This window comes from Lycorma delicatula, chromosome 7 (assembly GCF_047948215.1).
Source record: "Lycorma delicatula isolate Av1 chromosome 7, ASM4794821v1, whole genome shotgun sequence".
NCBI classification, from domain to species: domain Eukaryota; kingdom Metazoa; phylum Arthropoda; class Insecta; order Hemiptera; family Fulgoridae; genus Lycorma; species Lycorma delicatula.
In genome coordinates this window covers 139,544,765-139,568,690 of record NC_134461.1, presented here as the reverse complement: position 1 = coordinate 139,568,690, position 23,926 = coordinate 139,544,765, and the positions used below count along the sequence as shown (strand labels likewise).

General features: G+C 28.5%; 1 protein-coding gene across 1 annotated transcript in view; it reads right to left on the bottom strand.

Annotated features, from left to right (window-relative positions):
* jeb (low-density lipoprotein receptor domain-containing jelly belly protein) overlaps positions 1-20,593 on the bottom strand; it is a 419,417-nt gene extending 398,824 nt beyond the window's left edge. Inside the window, exon 1 of the mRNA XM_075371681.1 lies at positions 20,273-20,593. Within this exon, the coding sequence (XP_075227796.1) occupies positions 20,273-20,528 (256 nt within the window). The 5' untranslated portion in view covers positions 20,529-20,593. The remainder of the gene's footprint in view (positions 1-20,272) is intronic.
* Between the last annotated feature and the right edge of the window lie 3,333 nt (positions 20,594-23,926).

Below are 23,926 nucleotides of genomic sequence, written 5' to 3'. Positions count from 1 at the left end.
AAGAAAAGATTTTTCATATTTTTCTCGGATATTTTGAGGTTATGTTAAAAAACGACCTCTACAAAAGTTGTAGATTTTTGCATGATCAACAAATTTTGTATTGGACATTTTTTTTTCAACCCCGCAAATCACCCCTCTACCACCTCCGCTCGCGCATTTATTTTTTTTACGTTTATTATAAGCCCTTTACCATCTCCATTTATCAAGTTCAGGTAACAATTTTTTTTTCTTTAAGTGTAATTTGATTGGACTAAATTTACCAAAATTTTTTCAAACAATTTTTTTTAATATTCAATTAGGTGAAATATCATTATAATATAAAGTTGATGATACAAATAGAAATATCTACTAATATATATTTATTAAACAATATTTAATTCAAAATAAAAATCAGTTTACTTCCTTTAATATTATCTCCAAAATATTTACGCTTGGATTCTTTTTGTTGACAAAATGTGAAAGAAAGTAATTAACAAAACCAGTTATTCTAGTCGGGTTTTTAGTTCAGTAGTTAGTAGGGTATAAATATACAGAAACGTATATTGGTTACATACGTATAAAAGAACTCTCCTCTAGTTTAGAAACTCTACTTTAAAAATAAAAAAAGCATAAAACCTAAACTGTGCATTTAAAAATTAAAATGAATATATAGAAAATCCGTATGAAAAAGTGTATTAAAATTATTAATATTTATAATGAACAATAAAAATGCAGTGTAAGTTTAGACGTTTTAAAAATTTATCGCTCTTGTTGTTGTTACATATCTTTTTCCTTCTCCTAAAAGTTTTTAACTTTATACCCCAGTATTATACGTATACTGATATAATGAAAAAGTATAAAATGAAAAAGTAGCTAGCTAGCTTCTGCAATACCGGTGAAATATCAAAGTTTAAATTATTGCAGATGTAGGAAAAACTTCTTATGTACATAAAAATAATTAAAAAAGAAGAAATAAGTGGTCTCAAAACAATAAATCTGTCTATATATATTTTGCATTCAGTATTTATAACTGTATATATTACTTTTTTTTTTTTTGCTGTCTTAAGTTTTTTTGGTATTCGGAACTTTTTTTAATTTTAAGTAGTTAAGAACACTTTCTGGATGGACGTAGATAATTCTTCCCCAAATTTGGATATTTAATTGTATTATTCGTTTTATATTATTTTATATTCAAACAAAGAATTTAACTAAATCGAAAATTGAAATAAGTTGTGTAACTGGGATTACGCTCAAAGAACTGTTACAAAGTTTTTACTTAAAAACCTAAATTGTTATTTCGAATGTTATCCAACCGGCATAATCAATAGATACGGAGGTAAAAGAATAAATAAATATATATAATAAAAATAGAATATAAAAGTAAAAAACAAGAAAAAAAGCCATTAATTGTAGTCGTTTTAGGACAACTCCAGTCGAAAGCGTAAGTTCAATTTAAAAACATTTAAATCTCCAACTCAAGATTCCCCAGTAGGATTTAATACGCTCTTCTTTTATTGGTTGAAGAGATAAAACTTTCTCAAGAAAGATAAAGACAGCATGAATCATAAACCAATCGAGGAGATATCCACGCCAATGAAAATGTAAGGATTGCGAAGAGGCTGGGAGGTCGAGGTATTTGGGATGCGGTTTCGGGCCGGGCCTGTACCGAAACGGAACTGTGATTACAATGCATCGGATGTAAATTTCGTTCAATTGTCCACCTCTCGGAAGAGGCTGCAGAGCCTCGCGATGGAAGCATAGCGGTTGGTATGGGACACCACGACTAAGGGAAAATCTCTGTACAAGTTTATACGGGATCTGGGGGGGATTGTATGCCTCGAGTTTGTTTTTAAGGGTAACGGGTGCCCAGGTGCTCACCAACCATGTTAATTTGAACCAATATCTTTTTCGGTTCCGTCTGGCAGCTGATGAACTGTGCGTCTGCGTCCGTTCAAGGTCCGTTCAAATGAACACCTGAGTTTGACTGCCCTGCACCGGGGGGGGGGGGCGGCAGAGACCGGACCACTCTGGAACTTAAGGTACAAGGGGAAAATTGGCCACTCACAAGCGGCGAGTTAATGTGGCGAGAGCCGCATTGTCGAACCATGTGGGAGTTTCTTGATGCGTTTGCTTTGATCAACCGACATCAGTAGTTTACTTAAGGGAAGACTCCACCGCACTGCTGTGGGAAGCTAACCTACAGATATATGGCTGACCACCAGCCAATTAAGACTCCAAGCGCTTCAATATGGTGGACATGTACTTGCCGGCATTCAGCGACCTAGGCGTGGCAGCGAATTGCTGTATAGACGAAGTAAATTTTAGTTTATGGATTTCATATATATTTTTAGTAGTTGACGGGGTGCGCCTATCCATTTTAGTAAATATATGACAATTGAGCGGTAGGGACACGTAAGAACGAAGAGGTCTTCGGAAGAAGAAGAGGGAGAAGAAGAAGGAAGACCAACCACTCGCCTCAACATCACGGACTGGAGTCCGGAACAGAGCCCAGCAGAGATGCGTCCTGAAGGGCAGCCATACCAGAAGCGGATGAAGAGCTTCTACACAACCTCTCCTATTTCAAAACTTACAGTAAGATAAAATAACCCAGCAATTGCGACTCCTCCGGAAAAGGGGACGCATTGCTCCCTCCTTACAGGTAGTGCCCCGTTGTGGCGTATTCCTGCTAGCCTATTAAGAGTTAGCACCGAAAGAACTTCAGTGGACGGTCTGAAGGGGAATTACGTCGGAAGGACAGGCTTTATAAGCCTAGCCTTCCGCGGTCGGCCCATGAAATGGGTTCGATAACGCTGGTTTAACAACGGATTGGAATGCAATTAAATCCGTCTTAAATTCACTAAAATAATAATAATTCACTTGAAAAATTAGATCCGAGATTAAAAAATAACCTTTTTAAAAAAAAAACAAGCCCGATTAGAATGATCCAGCAGCAAGGGACTCTGTCCAGGTTCTGCGATAAAGTAGGGAGTAATAGACTCCTGCCAACTTTGCATTCCATTCCCCGGACACGTAAGCCGGTGGTGTATGGCACCGCGCTTAGTACGCTCACGCTGTTAGGTAAGCTCTAGAAGTTATTTAGAACACTGGTCGCTAAACTGTTTCGGGGCTCAGTAGCCGTTTGTAGCACAGACATTCGGTTTTGTGCTTTAGAGCGACCGAATGGAGTAGTGGTGGAAGAAATGCCTAGCAAACCAATGCTAATGAAAAATGAGTAACAGTTTAATTTCTTTACGATTGAGATTATTCGCAAAAGAATTTTTAACAAATTTAAAATTCAAACAGGGGACCAACTATTATAAGTTGGTCCCCTGTTGTACAATAATTTATATAATTCGTATAATAATATAATATAATATTATATTATATTCATAATTTATATAATAATTTTATATATATTCATATATTTATAAAACCAAATTACTCCATTACGTGTAATATGGAATGGTAGCATCTCTGAATTTCATCCAGAAAGTTCTGGATTCGAATTCCAGATATGCTTGCTACTATTCACACATTTCAAAATTCACATATCATCATAGAGTGACTGTAATTGGGCTGAAACTGTGGTTGCTAAAACAAAAGATAAATTGTTACTATAAGGACTATCTTGTTTTTTTCTTTTTTAATTATTCATGTGTAATCCAATGTTTCATATTTGAAAAATGTGTGAAATTTGTAAAAATAATCAATAAAATATTAACTAATAATGATAATGACAACTGCCAAAACTAGTAGAAGAGTAAAAGATGAAGAAAAAAAATTACTTGCAAAAGTTAGTAAAATTAAATTTTTTAAAATATTAAATATTTTGAGCTAAAGATGCAGGAAATAGAGTGGTTAAAAAGATTAAATATATATATGTATTATTTCAATCTTTCTGCCAGAAGGAAAAAAGAAAAGAGTACTAATAGAAAAAAGCAGTTTATACAATTTTAAATTATTAAAAATCGAATTAATTTCCTTTATTAAATCTTTTTAAAAATTTAAAAATATTGTAAAGATAAAAATATTTTACACTATTTTCAATTATATATTTATTTATTTAAATTTTTGTATTATTCATGTAAAGAACTAAATTTTAAAAAAAAACTTAGTCAATAGAAATAAGCTTTTTGTTTATATGTTATTAATAAACATACCAGTAATTTTATGATAATCTGATGTAAGTCAGTCTGATTCATTCCAAAAGCCAAGTTTAATAACGTGTATCACATAGCATAATAAAGAAATTTAAGTTGGAAGTGATATCTCGATTATAACCTCGAATAAAACCAACATACTGTCGTATATCATTACTCCAAGTTCACTGAAATGAATATGACATTCACCTTTACAAATGACACCGACGCTCTATTCTACATGCGAATGGTTGTATATTAACACCACACATTTCTCACCGATACGATCCTGACTGATGTATTTTGATCCGTAGATTTACTCTAAAGCTTCCTATTAACGTGTGCGAGTCTATCAAAATTATTTTTAAATGAAAATTCTACATAAATAATAAACAAAAAGCTGACAACGTTGTAGGACTTGCGCAACGTTGTAGTCACGCGCCAAAATCCACGTTCCGGGAAAGTTCTACTACTGTGGATTGTTTCTGATGCACAACTTATACACACACAACTTAATTTAAAATATCATTTTATTTAAATGTAATATCTTTTCGTTTATTTAATTCAATGATTCTAATTAAAGCGCCACACATACCGTATTTAATTCGCGCGGGTGTGGCTTTACTAGTGGTGACAGTGGGCACTAACTAAACTAATGTAAAATCACAACTTACATGAACAAATTTCGTTTATACTGTCGGCAGCTGGTCTAGCCACAAGGCTTAACGCCCAGGTACCGAGTCAATCGGACGATCGAGTTCGATACCCAGCCATACCGAATTTAAATATCATCGTTACCGCTCGTGCTTGCACGAGCGGTAACGATGAGGCACGGGGACTCTCACGCTCCTGAGCGTAAAAGACCGAGTCCCGGCGGGGATGTCCCCGTTAGATGCATTGGCATAAAGACCGAGTCTCGGTTCCCGAATTGGGGACGCAGGGACGGCATAGCCGGGCCTGGTGGATCCTATTCTGGGGCTTTGAGGCGGGCGCAAAGTGAGATCCGACCGGCGCCGAGACGTGGAGGTCCGTTAGAGTTTAAGACCCTCCCCTTGGCTGTGAAATTCTTAACTGCAGGATCCGGCCCGGGGGAGAAGAAGAAAAAGAGGGAAAAAATTATTAATTTATTTAATTATATCGCTCACCTGTGACGTCACATAGCTGCAGTTTAGACCATCTTTTGGTATGGGGGTTCGATTATGCATTTACTATTATTTTTTTAATTGTTAATAAATGTATCTTAAGAAAAAAATGATCTTAATTAGACGAAATTTCGAAATACTGAGGGGGTTTGCTCTACAGTCTCACTCCTTTGATCTTTTATGTTGAAAATTTAATGGCATCAATGACCAATACATAGTAGCTAGCAACCTGACCAAGTTCGGTCAAAATCGGTTCATAATTCTGGAGGTGATTTAGATGGCAACACCGAACACATACGTACATATGAACGTTAACATCCGGAAGTTTTCCATCCGGTTTTTTTGGTTCCTTAGGTGTCAAAACCTCAAGAAACCCATAAAACATAAATAAAAACCGCATATGCCTAAACTGAATCAATTACAATACTTTCCTTTCTAGATCTATAGCGTTATATAGACGGGAAAGTAATAAATTCTGAGTTGCGCCTCTGTTACCTTAGGTGATTTATATGGTATAGTCATTATCGTAATGTACACCTCTACCTTACATCCAGATTATTTGTGGTCAAAATTTCGTTTATATTTGATATTTTTCATACATGATATAAAATTCATTCTCCATGTAATTGTTATGACGTAATTAAATGAAGCCTATAATTTTAATAATTTGGATTATCCATTATTACAAACAAAAAATGTATACACTTTTAAAATGTATTAATTTTTACAAAACTGTAAGTGCGTGAATGAAAATACGGATATGAAGATCACCAAAACTTTTTTAAATCAGAATTTTTGTGAAAAATGCAAATTTTTTTTCTAAATTAATGAAATATATATAAAAATAATATTATAACAACATAAATAATTAATCTTAAAAATAAATTTAAAAATTGTAATAACAGTTTAAGAATAACAGTAATAAATATCTTAGTAATAACAGTTTCTTAGAATAAAGCATAAAAAAAATACGAAACCCTTTCACGTAAGTAAATTTAAACTCAATAAGGAAGATGTGTAGAGTGACAAGTTTATGGATGCTATAATATATATATACTCTCTAATTTATTGATCTGGTAAACAAATGGAAAAGAATAAAATGGATGGAAAAAATACGAAATTGAATTAAAGATCAATTTTGTATAATTAATTAAATTTCTGTTTATTGTTATTATTCTAATCATCATCTTGTAATTAAAATAAAGTTACTTCGATTTAATTTATGATTAATTTTAGTTAATTTTTTCAAGTATTATCATTTCTATATAATGCATAAATAGAATAAGTAATTGAGATTGAACATTTAAAAATTAAAAAACTTTTTTTTATTAATTAAATTCTTAATAAAAAAAATGTTACAATAATTAATAATTTGGTAATAAGAAATGATTTGATTAAAATTTATGTAAATTAAGTTTTGAACCTCAGGAACCAAAATAAACGTAATATAGGGTAATTTATCTTGTTTAATTTTTTTTTAACCGGTAATTTTACCGATATAATCTAATTCTCGATTCTATTTTATTCTTGTAATTGGTTAATCTCAAATATTAATAAATATATGTATTTTTTATAGTTTTACTTTATCGTCGAATATATCTAGAATAACAGTATTAAAGGGGAAAGTATGATGATCGTGTCGAAAATGGGGTATCGGTTTACCTTTTAGAGTTCAACCAGTCCATATGTTTTTTAGAACAAAAAAAAAAACAAACATTTGAATGTGTGTATGTGCGTACATATGTATGTAGTACTACTTTTGGCCTTATAATTCAGGACTGACCGAACCGATTTTCTGAAAATTTGACTCAAATATTTCTAAATATGGGAGCATTGATCATTTAATTTTTTTTTTCAAAATTTGTTCAGAAGGTGGGGACATCGTAAAAAAACAAGTTTGATTTTCTTCACAAGCATTTTAGAAAAAAAATTACTTAGGCAAATGTATTGAACATGCAAGATAATAAAAAAAAAAAACAAAAGAAAATGCTTTTCACAAAATTTCCTCCTAATTTGTTTTATGATGGGTGTAGTTATTTATTTATAATCATTTTCTGTAATGAAACTTTAAATAAGTATGTTAGACTGTCACATGAAAGAGGAACATCCAAGAATTCAAAGATTATAAGTTTGATGAAACAAGTGAAAATAAATAAGATATTACTAACAGTAATTAAGTGTTAAAAATAGAAAAAAAATTGTTTAACTGAATAGCTAAATCACAGATAAATGATCAATAATGTTAAATTATAGGAACACAAAAATATATTGTTACATGTATTATCATTGTAATGATGAAATGTCACACTATTGTAGTAGCCCCCATGATCGTTAACTTGAAAACATACAATTCGAGAATCCTATCATGTTTATCATTGGACCCACCATCTAAGTCAAATACGCACTAGGCGAGCTTCCTATGAATTTCCTCAGATAATAACTAAAGCCGTGGTTAATGATTAAAAATAGTCCATAAACGTCACTTTTACATAAAAATAAAAAATATCAAATATCAAATTAATAACAGAATAAATTACACATCAACACACTAAATCCTACCCTACTAAAGGGCATTTGTATGTGTGTCTGGGTGTGCGTCCCCATTTTGTTTGCTGTTTAACCTTCGGGAACACTTTTAGGTATTGCTTCAGAGGATGAGATGGATGATTTATAGGGTGTGAAAATGCCATGCCTGACCGGGATTCAAACCCGGGACCTACAAATGAAAGGCCGAGACGCGTGTGCGTCCCCCTTAGCTGAGAACATGCTTACGTGATCGAAAATACTGCCTGTCAAAAAAATCATATCTTTTTTTTCTCTTAAATGTTTATAAACAATAAATAAGAAGAAGCAACACCAACAAATAAGAGCAAAATGAAAGAACATGCTTACTTGAGTGAACACACTACTAGCCAAAAAAATCAAAAGATTTTTTCTTAAATATTTATAAAAAATAAGAACAGCAATAATAATTATAAAATAAATTAATAAATTTTACTATCGTAATTCATTCATTCATTCAATATCATAGCAGATTTTAAAACAACTATTTTCTATATAAATAAATCGATATTGAAAATACTATTGATTATCCATTGAGATTTTGTCAGAAGGTTAGTTGTCAGCGAGACGCTGTCCGCCCAGAGGGTCTAACTACGAAGGCGTGCCGTAGGCACACTCTGTAGCTAGTAACATAAATAATATAGACATCAATTGAATATAAATATCACATAATCATAATAACATAAGTATAAATAAATAATAGACGTAAAAATTTATGAAGTTGAGTACAAACTCAAATATTACCTCGTGTATAAATTAAGATACGAGTATAAAGTTTGTAAATAGTAAGACAAATAGATGTAAAAATAAATATAATAATATCAAATATAACAAATATACACCTTCGCTAACAAGGTCAACCATCCAAATCTATCATATGGAACATTAAAGGAAGATTGAAACATGCTAACCAGACCTAGATACATATTTTGAAATCAGACGTCCAATCTCTCCTCGAACGTATGGAATCCTACGACATATTCGTGGACCTTATTATTCCTCACGAACCACGGTGGTTGTGTTATTCTCCTTAGTATCTTATTCTGGAACCTTGGATGACTTCTACTTGCTGCTACTAGTTACGCCCCACATTTTAATTCTTTTTTTTTTTTTGTGTTCAGTCATTTTACTGGTTTGATGCAACTCTCCAAGATTCCCTATCTAGTGCTAGTCGTTTCATTTCAGTATACTCTCTACATCCTACATCCCTAACAATTTGTTTTTTAATTCTATTATTATATTTTAATTCTATTATTCCCTATCGGATTCAAGAAAGTCTTGTGTAGCAGAACCTTGTTAGACAAAGATAGTTGAGCTCTCTTGCCCGATAACCAGCTTATTCGTCTAAGCTTATTGTAAAGTTATTTTCATTTCTTTTCTTAAAATTGAAATACATGTATTTTGTTTTTTTTTTTTTGCTGCATCACCCTTCGGTTTTAAAGGAGGTGATAAATGTAGATAAAACTTTACTTAAGCAAATTTGTAAAGGTTAACTTATGAATGAATATTCTTAGAAATTCTTTTTTTAAATTTATTCCCTCTAAAATATTATTTTACCTCAAAATAATTTTCTGTTTTTTTTTTGCTTTAATTTTTTAATTTTTACTATTAAAATTTCTTTTCTAGCACTTGAGGGAAATTTAAATTTAAGTAGCTTTTGGCCCCATTAAATATACCCCGAATGAAAAATAAGAAGCAATTTTCTCATTATTATCATAAAAGTTATATTTATTTTAAATTACTTAATCTTTTTTATTAAGGATTACTTCTTTATAAAAAATGTTTAATTAAATTGTCTCCGCATAGTAAGAAGCCCACAAAATAAAATGATTTATTTTAAATTTGAAAATTTTGATGCTTATTTTGGTAATTATTAAATCAATAAAAAAAAACTCATTGATAAGGGACCCAACATTTTTTGAATATTCGAAAAAGTTTTTTTTTACTTAAATTTTAAACGTCTATTATGAAAAAAATAAGACTTTTAATGATTGAACTGCAAAAACTTTCCGGTGTATCTTTTTTTATTATTTAATTATATAATTTTGCAACGATCATCTTTTTCATTTTTCTGTCGGTATTTTCTAATCGTTAACTGTTATGTTTAGAGGTTTTGTAATTCAATAAATTACCAAAAAAAAAAAATTAAATAAAATTAAAAAAGCAAAAGATTTTTTTAATCAGTTAAATACTTTAAAAGTTAAACCAAATGAAAGAAGGTATAATTGTTTTAAATAATCATAAAAGTAAATAAATATAGCTTAGAAGTGGCAAGACTCTTAAATACTAATAATTAATAGTAATGTGAATAAAAGATAATAAAAATGTAAATTATCAGAGTATGAGAAAATAATATATGATAAGTTTTATTTTTTTAGCTCGTAATATCATTTTAATATCTTTGATTTAAAATAAAATATTATTTATTTACAATAAAAACATTAAATATGTCTATTGCAAATATGCATTATTGATTTTTTTTTTTAATGTAATGTATCTACAATTTACTTCATCATCAGTCACTAAAGGCGATGCCTTATCGATCTAGCCACGTCACTCTCATCTCCGCTTCTCTCTTCAAGTCATTATATGAACCAAGTCCCATCTCTTCTTTAACATTATTGATGATGGTTGCTCTCGATCTACCTCAAGGTTTTTTACCCAAAACCTTGCCCTCAAATATATTCATCAAGAACTGGTCATGTCGTATTACATGTCCTATCAATTTCGCTTTTTTTCTTCGTATAACATTTAGTAAGGACCTCTTCTCACTCCTGCTAACACTTGATCATTTCTTTTCCTATCCACCTAGCTTGTTCTTGTTATTCTCCTTCAAATTCACATTTCCATTGCTTCCAGTCTTTTTCTTTCTGCTTCACCAAGCGTCTATGTTTCACATTCATAAGTTAGAACATTCCAGACATAAGTTTTAGCGAACTGTTTCCTTATTTGCATACTCATATGATTATCAGTCAGTAAATTCTTTTTATCCTGGAAAGCTCGTTTTGCCAGCGCTATTCTTCTTTTTACTTCTTTGGCACATTTATTATCGCTAGTGACGGTGCTTCCCAAATAACAAAAACTGTCAACCTTCTCTATAACAGTACCGTCTAATTTAATATCAACCTTTGTACCTTCCTACAATTATAATCTTTGTCTCCTCCTTATTAATTTTCAGTTTAAGTTTTGTTAGTAATTTAGATAGTGTTTGTAACATAATTCCCATTCCCCTTGCTGATTCCGCCAGTAACACAATATCATCTGTAAAGCGGATACAATGTATGGAATTTCCATTAATTTTGATTCCTTTTGATTTTTCTTTGATTTTTAAGACAGCTTTTCAATAAACAAATTAAACGTAGACGGAAACGGAAACGGTGACAGTGTGCAACCTTACCTGACTCCAGTTCTTATTTTGGCCTCTTTCTTTAAGCCGTTGATTTCAATCTCCGTTTTCTGAATTTTATACAGATTCATAATTAATCATCTATCCCTCCAGTCGAGCTTTATTTCCCTCATTGTTTGAAATAGCAATTCCCAATCTACCTTGTCAAAGGCTTTTTCTAACTCTATAAAAGTAAATAGGAATAGGAAGACCTATTCCCATTTACTTACAGTTTATTTACGATTTACTTTGAAACAATAAATGTTCAAAAAATGGAAAATGTTACTTATCATGATTAAAAAGATATACATCGATCGATATCCATCTAGTGTTGCATAATTTTGAATATAAATTCGTGAGTGAAGCCATTTCACAGTTCTAGACGTTTCTTTCATGTTTAGAAAAGCAATAGATTCTGAATTTTTTTTTATTGTTTGATTTGAGATGTTTAATTTCTTTGTGATTTGTGTTGGATTTTTTACATTAGTATTTAAGTAAGTATGGTAAGTTTGTGATGGTTTGAAGGTAATCTACGAAATATATGAAATATCTTTGATTGCTAGGAATTTAATTTTTACTTCCTAGTAGGAAGTAAAAAAGATATTGTGATCGGGAAAAAATCCGGATTTCAGATTTCAACAGAAATACTCATTTTGACCATCCCTCAATCCATTTTGACTAGTTTCGGCGTGACATCTGTACATACGTCTCTATCTTCTCGCATAACTCAAAAACGATTAGTCGTAGGATGTTGAAATTTTGGATTTAAGACTGTTGTAATATCTAATTGTACACCTCCCTTTTGATTGCAATCGTCTGAACCAAAAATACCCAAAAAAGCCCAAAATTGAAAAACTATGGATTTTGGTCTTTTTATAAACTGCACTAATCAGTCATCATTGAGAGCTTTTCAACGATGTAAGTGGTACTTATTTTCATTAGTTCCAGAGTTATAGCCAAATAACATTTTAAATTAATGAAATATTTTTTTCTTACAAGGGGAAGGCAATTCAGTTCGAATTCAACATCATTTCATAACTTTTTTTAATTTAAATATTTATTAATTAATTTATTAATAATTACTAACCTGTAATTAATTGTAAAAAAAAAATTACAATAAATAATTCAATTACAACATTAAAATAAAACATGAAAAAAATCAGAAGTTATTAGTGAAGTAAAATTTTATGTACTTTTAAAAATGTGTATAATGTAATTTAATAGCCGTATAGGGAAGTCGTATAGGTGGCCATATCAGATTTTTTTTTTATTTTAAATAAATGTAACTTAAAACTACTATTTTCGTAATGACATAGTTTAAAATAACTTATATATGCAATTAGGTTCACGTAAGTTATGTGTGTATGTGTGTGTGTATATATATATATATATATATTGGTTTTAAATAAAAAATTAATATTTTTATTTCATAAATACAAATATTAAGTTTAAGAACGGCTAATAACTGTTCATATGCATTCATTCTTTTATTTAATATTTCACGCCAGCTTTTTTTGCCGTAATAAATATTTGAATAATCTTTATAAAATGAAAAAGAAGTTTTATCCATATATTTTTTTGTTAAATGTTTTTATTCTAGAATCATATCTGCAATTAAAGTCATTAGCGATTTGTCAGCGTAATTTAACTGCACGAGGAAATGTGTAGTCTTAAAAAGAGATGTGTGGTTAATTGAAACCCAACCACATCCGTTATAAGAAAAATTTGAGCACGATTGGCTGAGAAGAAATAATAGAATTAGTATAAATTATCCATAATTTTTAATTACGTTTAAAAATAATTTTGACTTTGTAACAAAATAACACCTTCATTATCTACCAGCAAATTGTAGCAATTCTTTTTTTTTTCAGTGAATGAGGTAATAAATATCTCGCTGCAATTAAAAATATTAATTATGTTTTTTTATTAATTTATTATATATATTTTTTTAAGAAGTACAGATCTCTGTGAAAATACGCAACACACAAAGTAGAAAAATTGAGTGATTTGTCAAAGAATACCATTACTCACGATCTAGTATTCAATTCCGAATAAAGACGAAATAAAATAAATCCGAATAAAATAGATTTATATTATATTTTAATCAGAAATATTAGGAAAAGATCCTTCCTATGTTTATAATCAATCTTTCATAAAAAAATATACAGCTATTTAAAAAAAAAAAGATTATCACTTAATTTTTCTTTTTTGTGTGTGTTGAGTATTTTCACAGAGATTCCTACTTCTTTAAAATATTTTTTAATGTAAGTAATATTAAAAAAACATAATTCATTTTTTTAATTGCATCAGAGATATTATACCTCATTCACTGAAAAAAAAAAATAAAAAATAAATTACTACAATTTGCTGGTAGATAAAAGCTGTTATTTTTTTACAAAGTCGAGATTATAATTCTGAATACTTATTATTTCTATTATTTCCCCTAAGCCCTAAGTGTTCAAATCTTACTTCTTCATTGATATTTATTTTTATTATATCTTTTTAAATGTGAGGAATTTAAATTTGTCAGTATGGATTTATAAGATTTCATAAATTCTAGACTAGATGATAAATTCTATTTTTTGATATCTTTAGCATAATTAGATTATAATTATTATATAAAGTATAATTATTTATACTTTATTAATATCTTTAAAAAAATATTTTTGAAGTTCTACTTTTCATTCCAACGTAATTTTTTTAAATATTTCTATCCGCATTCATTTTATAGTTACCTGCTTAATTTTTGTTATTAACTTTTGTTATACTTTTTGTTATTAATAATTCTGCATATAGGTATTAGAGACCACTGGGCTGGTCTAATGGTTAACTCGTCTTCGCAAATCAACTAATTTCGAAGTCAAAGAGTTCTAAGATTCAAATCTTGGTATAGGCAGTTACTTTTATAAGGATTTGAGTATTATATCGTTGATACCGGTGTCCTTTGGTGGTTGGGTTTCAATTAACCGCACTTTTCAGAAGTGGTTGGCGTTTTCTTTAATCTGCTTAGCCTCTGGAACCACAGTAAGTTATTACTTCAGAGGATGAATTAGGATGATATGTATGAATGTAAATGAAGTGTAGTCTTGTACGGTCTGAGGTCGACCACTCCTGAAATGTGTGGTTAATTGAACACAATGAACACCGGTATCCACGATCCAGTACTCAAATCCATACAAAGGTAAATTATCTTTTATACAGTATATGGCCCTCATTAATCATATTACAGAAGGCTATTTTTATTTATGGAGTGGTAATATTAATAATAAACTATTTATTTTACAGTTTAAAAAATATGAAACCCTTGACAACTTTCGGTTATTTTGTGTTAAACTTCATTGAAATAAGAAAGTTATGCGTTATAAATAAAATTACAAAAAAATAATAAAACAGGAATCGTATAATTAAAGTCAATCAAGTAAACCTAATCGTTCCAAAATTTAAATAAAAAACAAGATAATCCCAGTTATAATTATTATTAAAAAAAAAAGTTGTATATGTATATTATTATTTATCTTTCTTTAACAACAACGAAAAGAATTTTCTGTCCAAGATCTTTGAAATATTTTTTAAATAATACTATAATATATTTCAATAAAATTATGATGGATGTTTAAACTATTAAATTCATTCACGCAGAAGAATAAGATTTAAGATTGGATGGTTTATCAAATCTAAAGTTAGTAAATAGATTTAATAAATTCTATATAAGGCCATATTAAATATAAAAATCAAATATAACCAATTAACTTAAAAAAAGGATAAATATAAGATTATTGCTGCTATTCTAATAAACGTTTTGTTTTATTTCCATAACCGTTTACTGCAACTAATTCTACTCATTTTTAATCTTCTAAATTCTACTAGTGAGGTTTTATAACAAGAATAATAAATACAACATACCTATGAGAACGTGTATAAAAACAAACATATATAATAATATTTTAATTGAAAGACTGATAATTTTATAATTATATAATATAATATAATATAGAAAAAATGTTCGATTTTTTTTTAAAATTTTCTTGTAACTTGTTTAATTTAATGTTATTTTTGCTTATCTTTTTGTCTTTTGATGTTACTAATATAAAGTTAGCTTTATATAAATAAACTTGTACCATTACAACGAAATTTATATAAAACTACGAAAGTTTAATAAAAACGAATAAATTAAATTTGGAACAAATGATAATATAGAAATATTATTTATAAAAATAAAAAATAAAATTTAATTATAAAACATAATTCTTTGAACATTCTAAAGGAAACAAAAAAAAAAAAAAAAAATTGAATCATTTACTATTCGTTAACGTTCTTTTGTATACAGAGTGATTGTGAAACTGCACGGCAATCTCTCAATAGATTTTTCTATTGCGATAAATAAGAAAAACGTTCATATAAACATAGATCAGAAAACGGTTCGTTAGCAAGTTTTGTTCGCGAAACATTTAGCTCTGCTTTCTGCTTCTCTGTAAAATTAAATAGTACTTAAGTTTTTGGAGTACAAATTGAGGGGTAAAATTGGGGCTTCCTTATGGTTTTTAATCTAAGAAATTGAATGAAATTAGTTCCAGACCTCTTCTTACTTAGATTTTTTTTTAAAACCGGGTAAAACACAAAAATATTTTTCGAAAAATACCCATTTTTAGATTTGAAATAAAATAACTTTGTTAATTTAGAAAAAAAAAAAATAAAAATTTCTAGTTAACTTTGTAGAGATTTGATTTTATTCTGAGAAAATCGATGTAAAATTTACTTCAATTGGACATCAGTAGACGTTATTTAATAATGCATATTAAAATTAAACACGAATTGTAGAAGTTCAACTTTAATTAGAAACAAAACACAAATTGGATCAGAAAAGTGAATGACCATCTACCTTTATCTGAACCTTAGTTCTTATTTTTGACTATAGTATCATCTCCCGAGAGATTGACGTGCAATTTGAAATCATTCTGTATTTGAATCATCATACATTTTCTTAGTCTCTTTCTTTTTCGTAGCCAATAGGAAGTTACATATTTATGCATTTGAATTTTTCTTATTAAATTATTTATTAAGAATATTTATCAGGAATATCAGAATAATTGATTTTAGAAGAAAAATTTCCGTGAATTTCGTCCAGATTAGGAAATAATTGCCTCTCAGTTAAATTTCATCCCGATTGAAAAAATTTGATCAAAAAATTAAACGATATTAATTATTTAATAATCATTGGAACAAAACTAACTGAAGACTGATGGTTTAAAGAGATTAAGATGAGAATTGAAATGGCAAAGGAAGCTTTTTTTTAGATAGAAAAACCTACTCTGCGGCAAAACGAACCTGAACCTGAGAAAGAGACTGATAAAATCCTATGTTTGGAATATACTTTTATACGGTAGTGAAACGTGGAAAACTGGGTGGAAAGGAAAAAGATAAGATCGAGGCTAGCGTTAAAGTAGCGTAAAAATATTAAGAATAATAAATGAAGATCGAATTATATAAATAAATAGAGATAACTAAATAAATAAAATAATAATCGACGACTATCAGAAGAATGAAAGGAAACTGATCGGGCATATAATTAATTAGGAGAAAAGGAATTATAAATACAGTTCTTAAAGGCTCCGTTGAAGGTAAAAAAGAACAGAAAGGAAGAAGCTAAAGTTGATAAATAACATAATAAGTAGTGAAGGTTAATATGAGACGAAAAGAAAAGCGTGGGACAAAAACAAACGGAAACAACAGTGGTGCCAGGGACCTGCCAACAGGCAGAATACCACATATTGATCAATAAAAAGTGATACAACTCTTCATTTCTTTTTTATTGGTGATAGGTGCAATATCAAAAAAAATACATCTAAACGTTTGAATTAACTTGTCCATAAATCATTTATTTGTAAAATAAATTCACAAATGCTAAACGATCTTTTTTTTATTTATATTTTTAAAGATTCTTATAAAATCAGGTCCATCAGTTTATGTCTAAAAAGGCATCTTAAGAAAACAAATTTTTTTTACTGTTTAAACGAGTAATTTTCACAATGACCCTTAATTTCACAATTTGATTTTAAATGAGTTGAATGTAAAATTTTAAGGTATAATTTTTTTAAATTTTTTTATTTGTTTATAATGATTAATAATATAAAGAAGTAATGTATCTAAAGGAAAATATATCGTATTTGTCTAAATACAATTATTTTCATAGTATTTCCGCCCCCAAAAAAATTACTATTATTTTATTTTTTAGGTAATTTATTAAAAATACATACATATATATATATATATTTTTAACAGAATTATGTAAAATAAAAGTTGAAATTAATTTTTTGAATTTAATATTTATAAAAAAATGTTTAAATCACACTAGTATTAATATTCAACATCTTACGTTAAAAACAGGTTGAAGTGTAAATTATTAATGCCCAGTTTTTGGAGTCTTTTCTAAAAAGAGAAAACAATATTTTATTTATTATTATTTTTTTAATGTGATCTTGTATAAATAATTGTCATTTTTGATAATTATATAAAATGTTAATTTTGTAGATTTTAAATTGTAGGCTATACAAGATGTAAAAACTGTTGAATTATATTAAGACTCAGTAATTTTGTACTAAGATTTATATAATATCTTACGTGTTTATATATATCCCGTTCAATTCCCAATAATTAAAAAAATTTTTTTTATATATCTTAAAATTAAACAATATATATATATATATATATATATATATAGCAACTAGTCCAATTTATTATATTTTATAATATATTTGCAACTACTAATCTTTTACTTTTCAGTTTTATTTTTAATTTATTATAATTTTTACATTAGTATAAATTACTAAATAAATAGTTTTTTAAATTTGCGTATTTTCTGTAAACTCAAGTAGTAAAATTCTTTTCTTTCAAATAAATAAATAGTAAAATTAATTTTCACTAGGGTTTAGACCGATGACCCTTTGTAATTATTTCAAAAAATAAACTGTTAACTTCTTAATTTAATTTACATTTTGTAATATTATTTTAACTTAACATTTTTTTAGTTAAGTATTTTATCTTAATAATACTCTAATAAATATTTATTTTTACCAATTTTAATGTAATTGATGGTAATTCATAATACCAGTAAAATTTTTGTGTTTTTGTAAAAATAAATCAAAAAGAATATTTAATATTTAAAGGGTTGTATGTTAAAGGGGTTAAATTTTTTTTATAAAAAAAAACAACTTTTTTGGATATTTTTCGAATTTTTAAAAAAATAATTGCAACGAGTTATAAGAAACAGAATATTATAAAAATTGTTCATAATCATTTATTTTGTATTTATTTATATAGAAACCCACATCAAATACTCATGTCATGAGGCCGGATATAGCCGGTAGGCGGGAAGTCCTGTTTGAGTATATGGACACTTCTCTGGGCTGTGTTATGCTTAACCGAGGAGAAAATAAAATAAAAAATAAAAAAATATTTTTTGAAATTTTAATAAATAAAATTATTTGTTTACTATAAGTAAACTATTATTAGTGCCTTTTTTTAATAAGTTTTAGTTTTTATAATGTTTAAATACTTATAATCTTATTATTTATTTAGTATTTTATTACGCTTAAATTTATACCTGTTAAAATTTATTTCTGATTAAAAAGGAATAAAGATATACAAAATTAGAATTATATTTATAATAATAATAAAAAAACACAGAGTGAGAAATTGATATTAAATATTTTGTGGAAGTATTAATTATTGCGGAGTTTGGTCGACGATTAGAACTTCCTATCAAATGTTTATATATATTCGGATTTATTTAAGGTTTCCGTACCATTACATGTAACCGATTGTAAATTGAACTTGGAACTAAAAAAAAAAAAAAATTGTTTTCACTAATATTTATACTATTTTAATACATATAATTAAGTAATAACCGTACACATTTAGTAAATGTTTAGATATTTTTTTAACTCGCCTCTTGGGAAACAAAACAATTATTAAAATAACATTATAGTTTTTTATTCAACTAGTTATTCTATTTCATAATTTTATTTGTAAAAGGTCAATTGAAAGATATAAAGTTAACGATAGAATCGTGTATATATATATAAGCAGTTTTGATTTTGTTGTTTCGTTAGTTCGTGTCATGCCTTAGATATAATCTATTTTTCAATATACTTAATTGTGTAAATCTATTATTAATTTGTAACCAAAATAGATTTTCTTTTTCAATTTTCTAACTTATTTTTTTATTAATTTATTACGTGAAATTACTCTAAGGTATAATCTTTTTGTTTTACACACTATTTATAACATTTGTTTGTTGTAATATTATTCGTTATTTCAAGGTTATGTAAAATAAAACGATATACGAAGAAATTGATAATTTTTTTGTTGGTATTTTGCAAATTTAAAAAAAAAATAATCGTAACGAGTTGTAAGTGACAAAATGTTATAGAAGTTGTTTAATTATTTGTTTTATATTTATTTATATACGTATGTACGTACAACCTCATTTAAATACTTGAAAAAAAATTTAGATTTTAATAAACTATTTGTTTACCACTATTAGTGTTATAACAATCTTAGTAAATTTTAATTTTTTAAATTTTAAAATAATTAGACAAAATTATTTAAATTGAAATGTAACAAAAAATCTTAATGTTCAGTGATGAAATGAAAAAAGTAAAAACAACAATTTATTTTAGAAATGCATATTAATTATTCATTTTAAAAAAAAATTATGTATTAATTATATATATATGTTTTTATAGTAGTTTTAATTTTTTCTAATTAAGAACTTAACCGTTGTATAAAGTTCGTTGTGTTGCAAAAATTGCTTCGCTTGAAAGATTACGTAACTTCCTAAGGTTTAGTAATCTTTTTATGTTTTACGTAGTCGTTATAAAGTGTATTATAACGCAACAAGTTTTTATGCCAACAAGCTATGCTACTGTTATCATTATTATGTTAATACGACCATTCTTATGCAACAAGTAAATAAAGCGAGCGGATGTACGGATGGATAGGTGTTGGTCGGTATTAGGTAGGTAGGTAGGTAAATGCAACAAGTATTACGGCTTTATGGTACTCACCTATCTGGGGCACGTCGAATTGCCGGTTACCACGTGGGGACCGGGTTAGGAATTGCGTGGCTAACCCTTTCGGCAGCTCCGGACCGCCGCCCGTTCTTTTTCTCCAGGTAGGCTGCTGAGACCACCTGTCTTCTTCCTCTTCGTTTAACCGTTGCGGCCTCGCTACCAGTAAAGAACCGTCGCTGAGCCTTAGCAGCGCGACGAGCAGTGTAATACCGGCGCCTATCAGGAGCAAGCCGCCGGTGCTCGCCGCCATAACAACCTCTCGACGACTGGAGGACGTTCGCTCGGCAGTCGTATTTAGGAACACATTGATCGCGCGGCGCTAGATGGTCGTCGCTCTTCTGGAGGTGATGGCCGCATCCATGTCGGGGTTTGCCTCGCCCACGCGATCCTACTACTCTAAAGGCCCAACCCCGGCCGCTGCTATGGCTCGGAAGGGCATGCGCGATGCCCGCTGATCGACCTGAAGCATCGATCAGCACCGTGCGCCACAGCCGCGCACACAGCACCGGCCGTGGCGCACACAACGACCATTACGAGACCAGCGCATTGCTTCTCATTGCAAACAACAACTCGACAACAAGCGCCGACGGACCTTGAACGACCCACACACGCGTACGTACACACATATACAACCGTGAAAATATATGTATACATAAGCACACATACAATCATATACGATAAATACATATATACAAATACACAAAGTGGTAGAAAGCATCTCGCAACAGGTAACGATGATACCTGTATCTAATAAACACACGCACACGACCGCAATACCGCCTCGTCCATTACACCACCTAACATACCACAATTAATTTGTATATTTGTAATTACAAAATAACGTATTATTAACAACGTTGTTTGTATGATGAACGGTATAAAATTAATTAAATTCTCCTTGTGTTAATCACATAAAAGTATCAGAAAATTGATAAATTTAAATTAATTAATATTAATTTAATTTTTTTTTTTTTAATTTATATACTTCAACCTTAAAAGTAACTTTCCAGTTTTTATTATCGGTTTAATTTACGGTTTTACTTTGTTTTTTAAACAATATTATTTTTAGCAAAATAGAAACCAATCTATACATTTTATAAATTATTTTTTTATATATATTTAACGTCATGTTACATAATACTTCCTTTTCAATATTTAGCTATCGTTCTAAGTCTATGTTAAAAATAAGATTAAAATCTAATTCCACGGTGGTATAAGCAACATCGATAAATGGTACAACCATTTAACCTTAAAAATAGCAAAATATCAATGTCAGATTTACTAATTAAAGTTTAAAAGTTTCCCAATGCTTTCTTTTTAAACAAATATATATATATATATTGCACCACCGATCTCCTTGGCCGAGAGGTAGTGTCTCGGCCTTTCATCTGGAGGTCCCAGATTTGAATCCCGATCACACATGGCATTTTTCATACGCTACAAATTTCCTATTTCACATTCCCACGTTCAAGTTTCTTGGTGAGTTTCTGCGGTAATATATCACATAAGTATGATAAACTCATTGAAATATATCTTCTCTTAATATATTTATACTTTTATATCTTTTATATTTATATAAAATATATTTATCATTTTATATTTAACTTCTGCACTGAAAACAAATTTAGCTTTAATTTTTAATAATTTCTTTTTATTTATATCTTCAACTTATACTTGGTATGAACAAAAGAAAAAATATATGAGATGAATTTCTTCATAGATATTAGCAAAAAAAAAGTCTACCCTTAAAATAATATTTCAAAATTTTTAACGATTTTTGAAAACTCATACATTAATCTTATACATATCTTATACATCTTATATAATAATATATCTATATATAATCTTTATATATATCTTATACATTAATCTCATACATTAATTTTTTAAAAGTCTTACATTAATCGAATTATTATAATACATTGCACGAGTTTAATTAGTAAGTTAGTTTGGATTTAAAACCCCGCATAGCCATTTTGCAGATTTTGTTATTTTCTACACCCGTACCTATAATTTCCACCCTTAATTTACCTCTGAAGGGGGATGTTTGCAAAAGTAATGGTGGAATATTTTCACTAGACCTTAGCAACTGTGCAAACTTTCATCAACAAACAATGTCAGGAAGTGTGTTAAATTAAGGATGCAAGATTTGAAGACAAATACGAAATAAAAATATAGTTAAAATAAAGGAAGTAATTATAAAATTAGTGTACATGTACTACTTTCTTTTAATTATTTACCTATTCATTGTATACTTCATTACCATTTTAGATTAAATAATAAATATATATGCCGACTAGCTTATGTATAAATTGTGAATTTATAAATAACTGGCAGACTTCAACATTTTAACTATACATCCGTGCGTGCGCGTGTGTGTATGATATCATACTTCAGCAAGTTCTTTATTGCCAAGTTAAATGTTTTCAATAATTTGGTAATATAAACTAGAAATATTAAACCATATTTTTAAATTATTCTGTTAAAGACAGCTAAAAGGGAAATCCCAAAATATATTATAAAATATTTTAGTTTGCATCCATGCTGAATTAACACTTTCTAATCGCGATAAAAAATATCTATACGAATTAGAGAATTTATGTTTATTTTATTTTAGCTTTTTAGAGTTTATTAATAAGCTAATTTAAATGTTAAATTCTAACTACTGAGATCGCAAAGTAGAGAGCTAAAAACTATAAAATCCATTCTTACCCAATTTAGGTGTGGTTTAAAATAAAATGGAGATGTATTTTTTTTATAAAAATATTAAAGTTTGATTATTTTTTAAGTAAATATTGTTGCAAAATTGTTTTGTATTTCACCTAGAGCAAGAAACAAAGATTTGAAAAAACAAAACAGTTTGCTCTCCGTCAGAGGTGAATAAGAGAAAATTACTTTATTAGTAACCTAACCTAACTACCTAAACAGAATATTTCTCCCAGTTTTCATGTTTCCTGTTTTTTTATTTTGCCAGCAATTTTTAAAAAATTAACCTCATAATGTTTGTTAATTTTTTTATTTACTTTTTCTAAATAAACGTTTCCGAATACTTATCCAAAATTTCAATTTTTTAATTATTTTAAAATGTGAGAATTATTTATGAATGAACCAGGACATTCATATATAATATTTAGATTTAGAGTTATTTTTCGTATCGGAAATTTATAAATTAATTGTCTTCTAGCGAAATATATATATACGTATATATAAATATTTCTATATTAAAGTAATTGTCCTTCTTAAAAAAACAAGATTAAAACGTATTTTTCATTAAAGAAAAATTCAAAACAGTATTTCTTGATTAAAAACAGTATTTGTATTGCATCCGTTTGGAAAAATCGAAAGATGAAATTAATAAATTTGTGAAATAAAAGTATAAATACAGTTAGGATTTAAGAAATATCCTTACATCTAAAGCATTAAATTAATGCAAGTTACTTACGTATTAACGCCACCGCAGCTACAGCTTTATTTAAAAACAAAGTAGTCAATCGGATTTCGGTGGAAAATGGGGCGATATAGAGTTTAACATAAATAATTAAATAAATATTTATTTTATAAATATAATTTAACCAAACTTAACCTACGCTCGCTTCGCTCGCTAACCTTGACTAATTAACACCGTAATTTTTTGAATATTTATTTAAT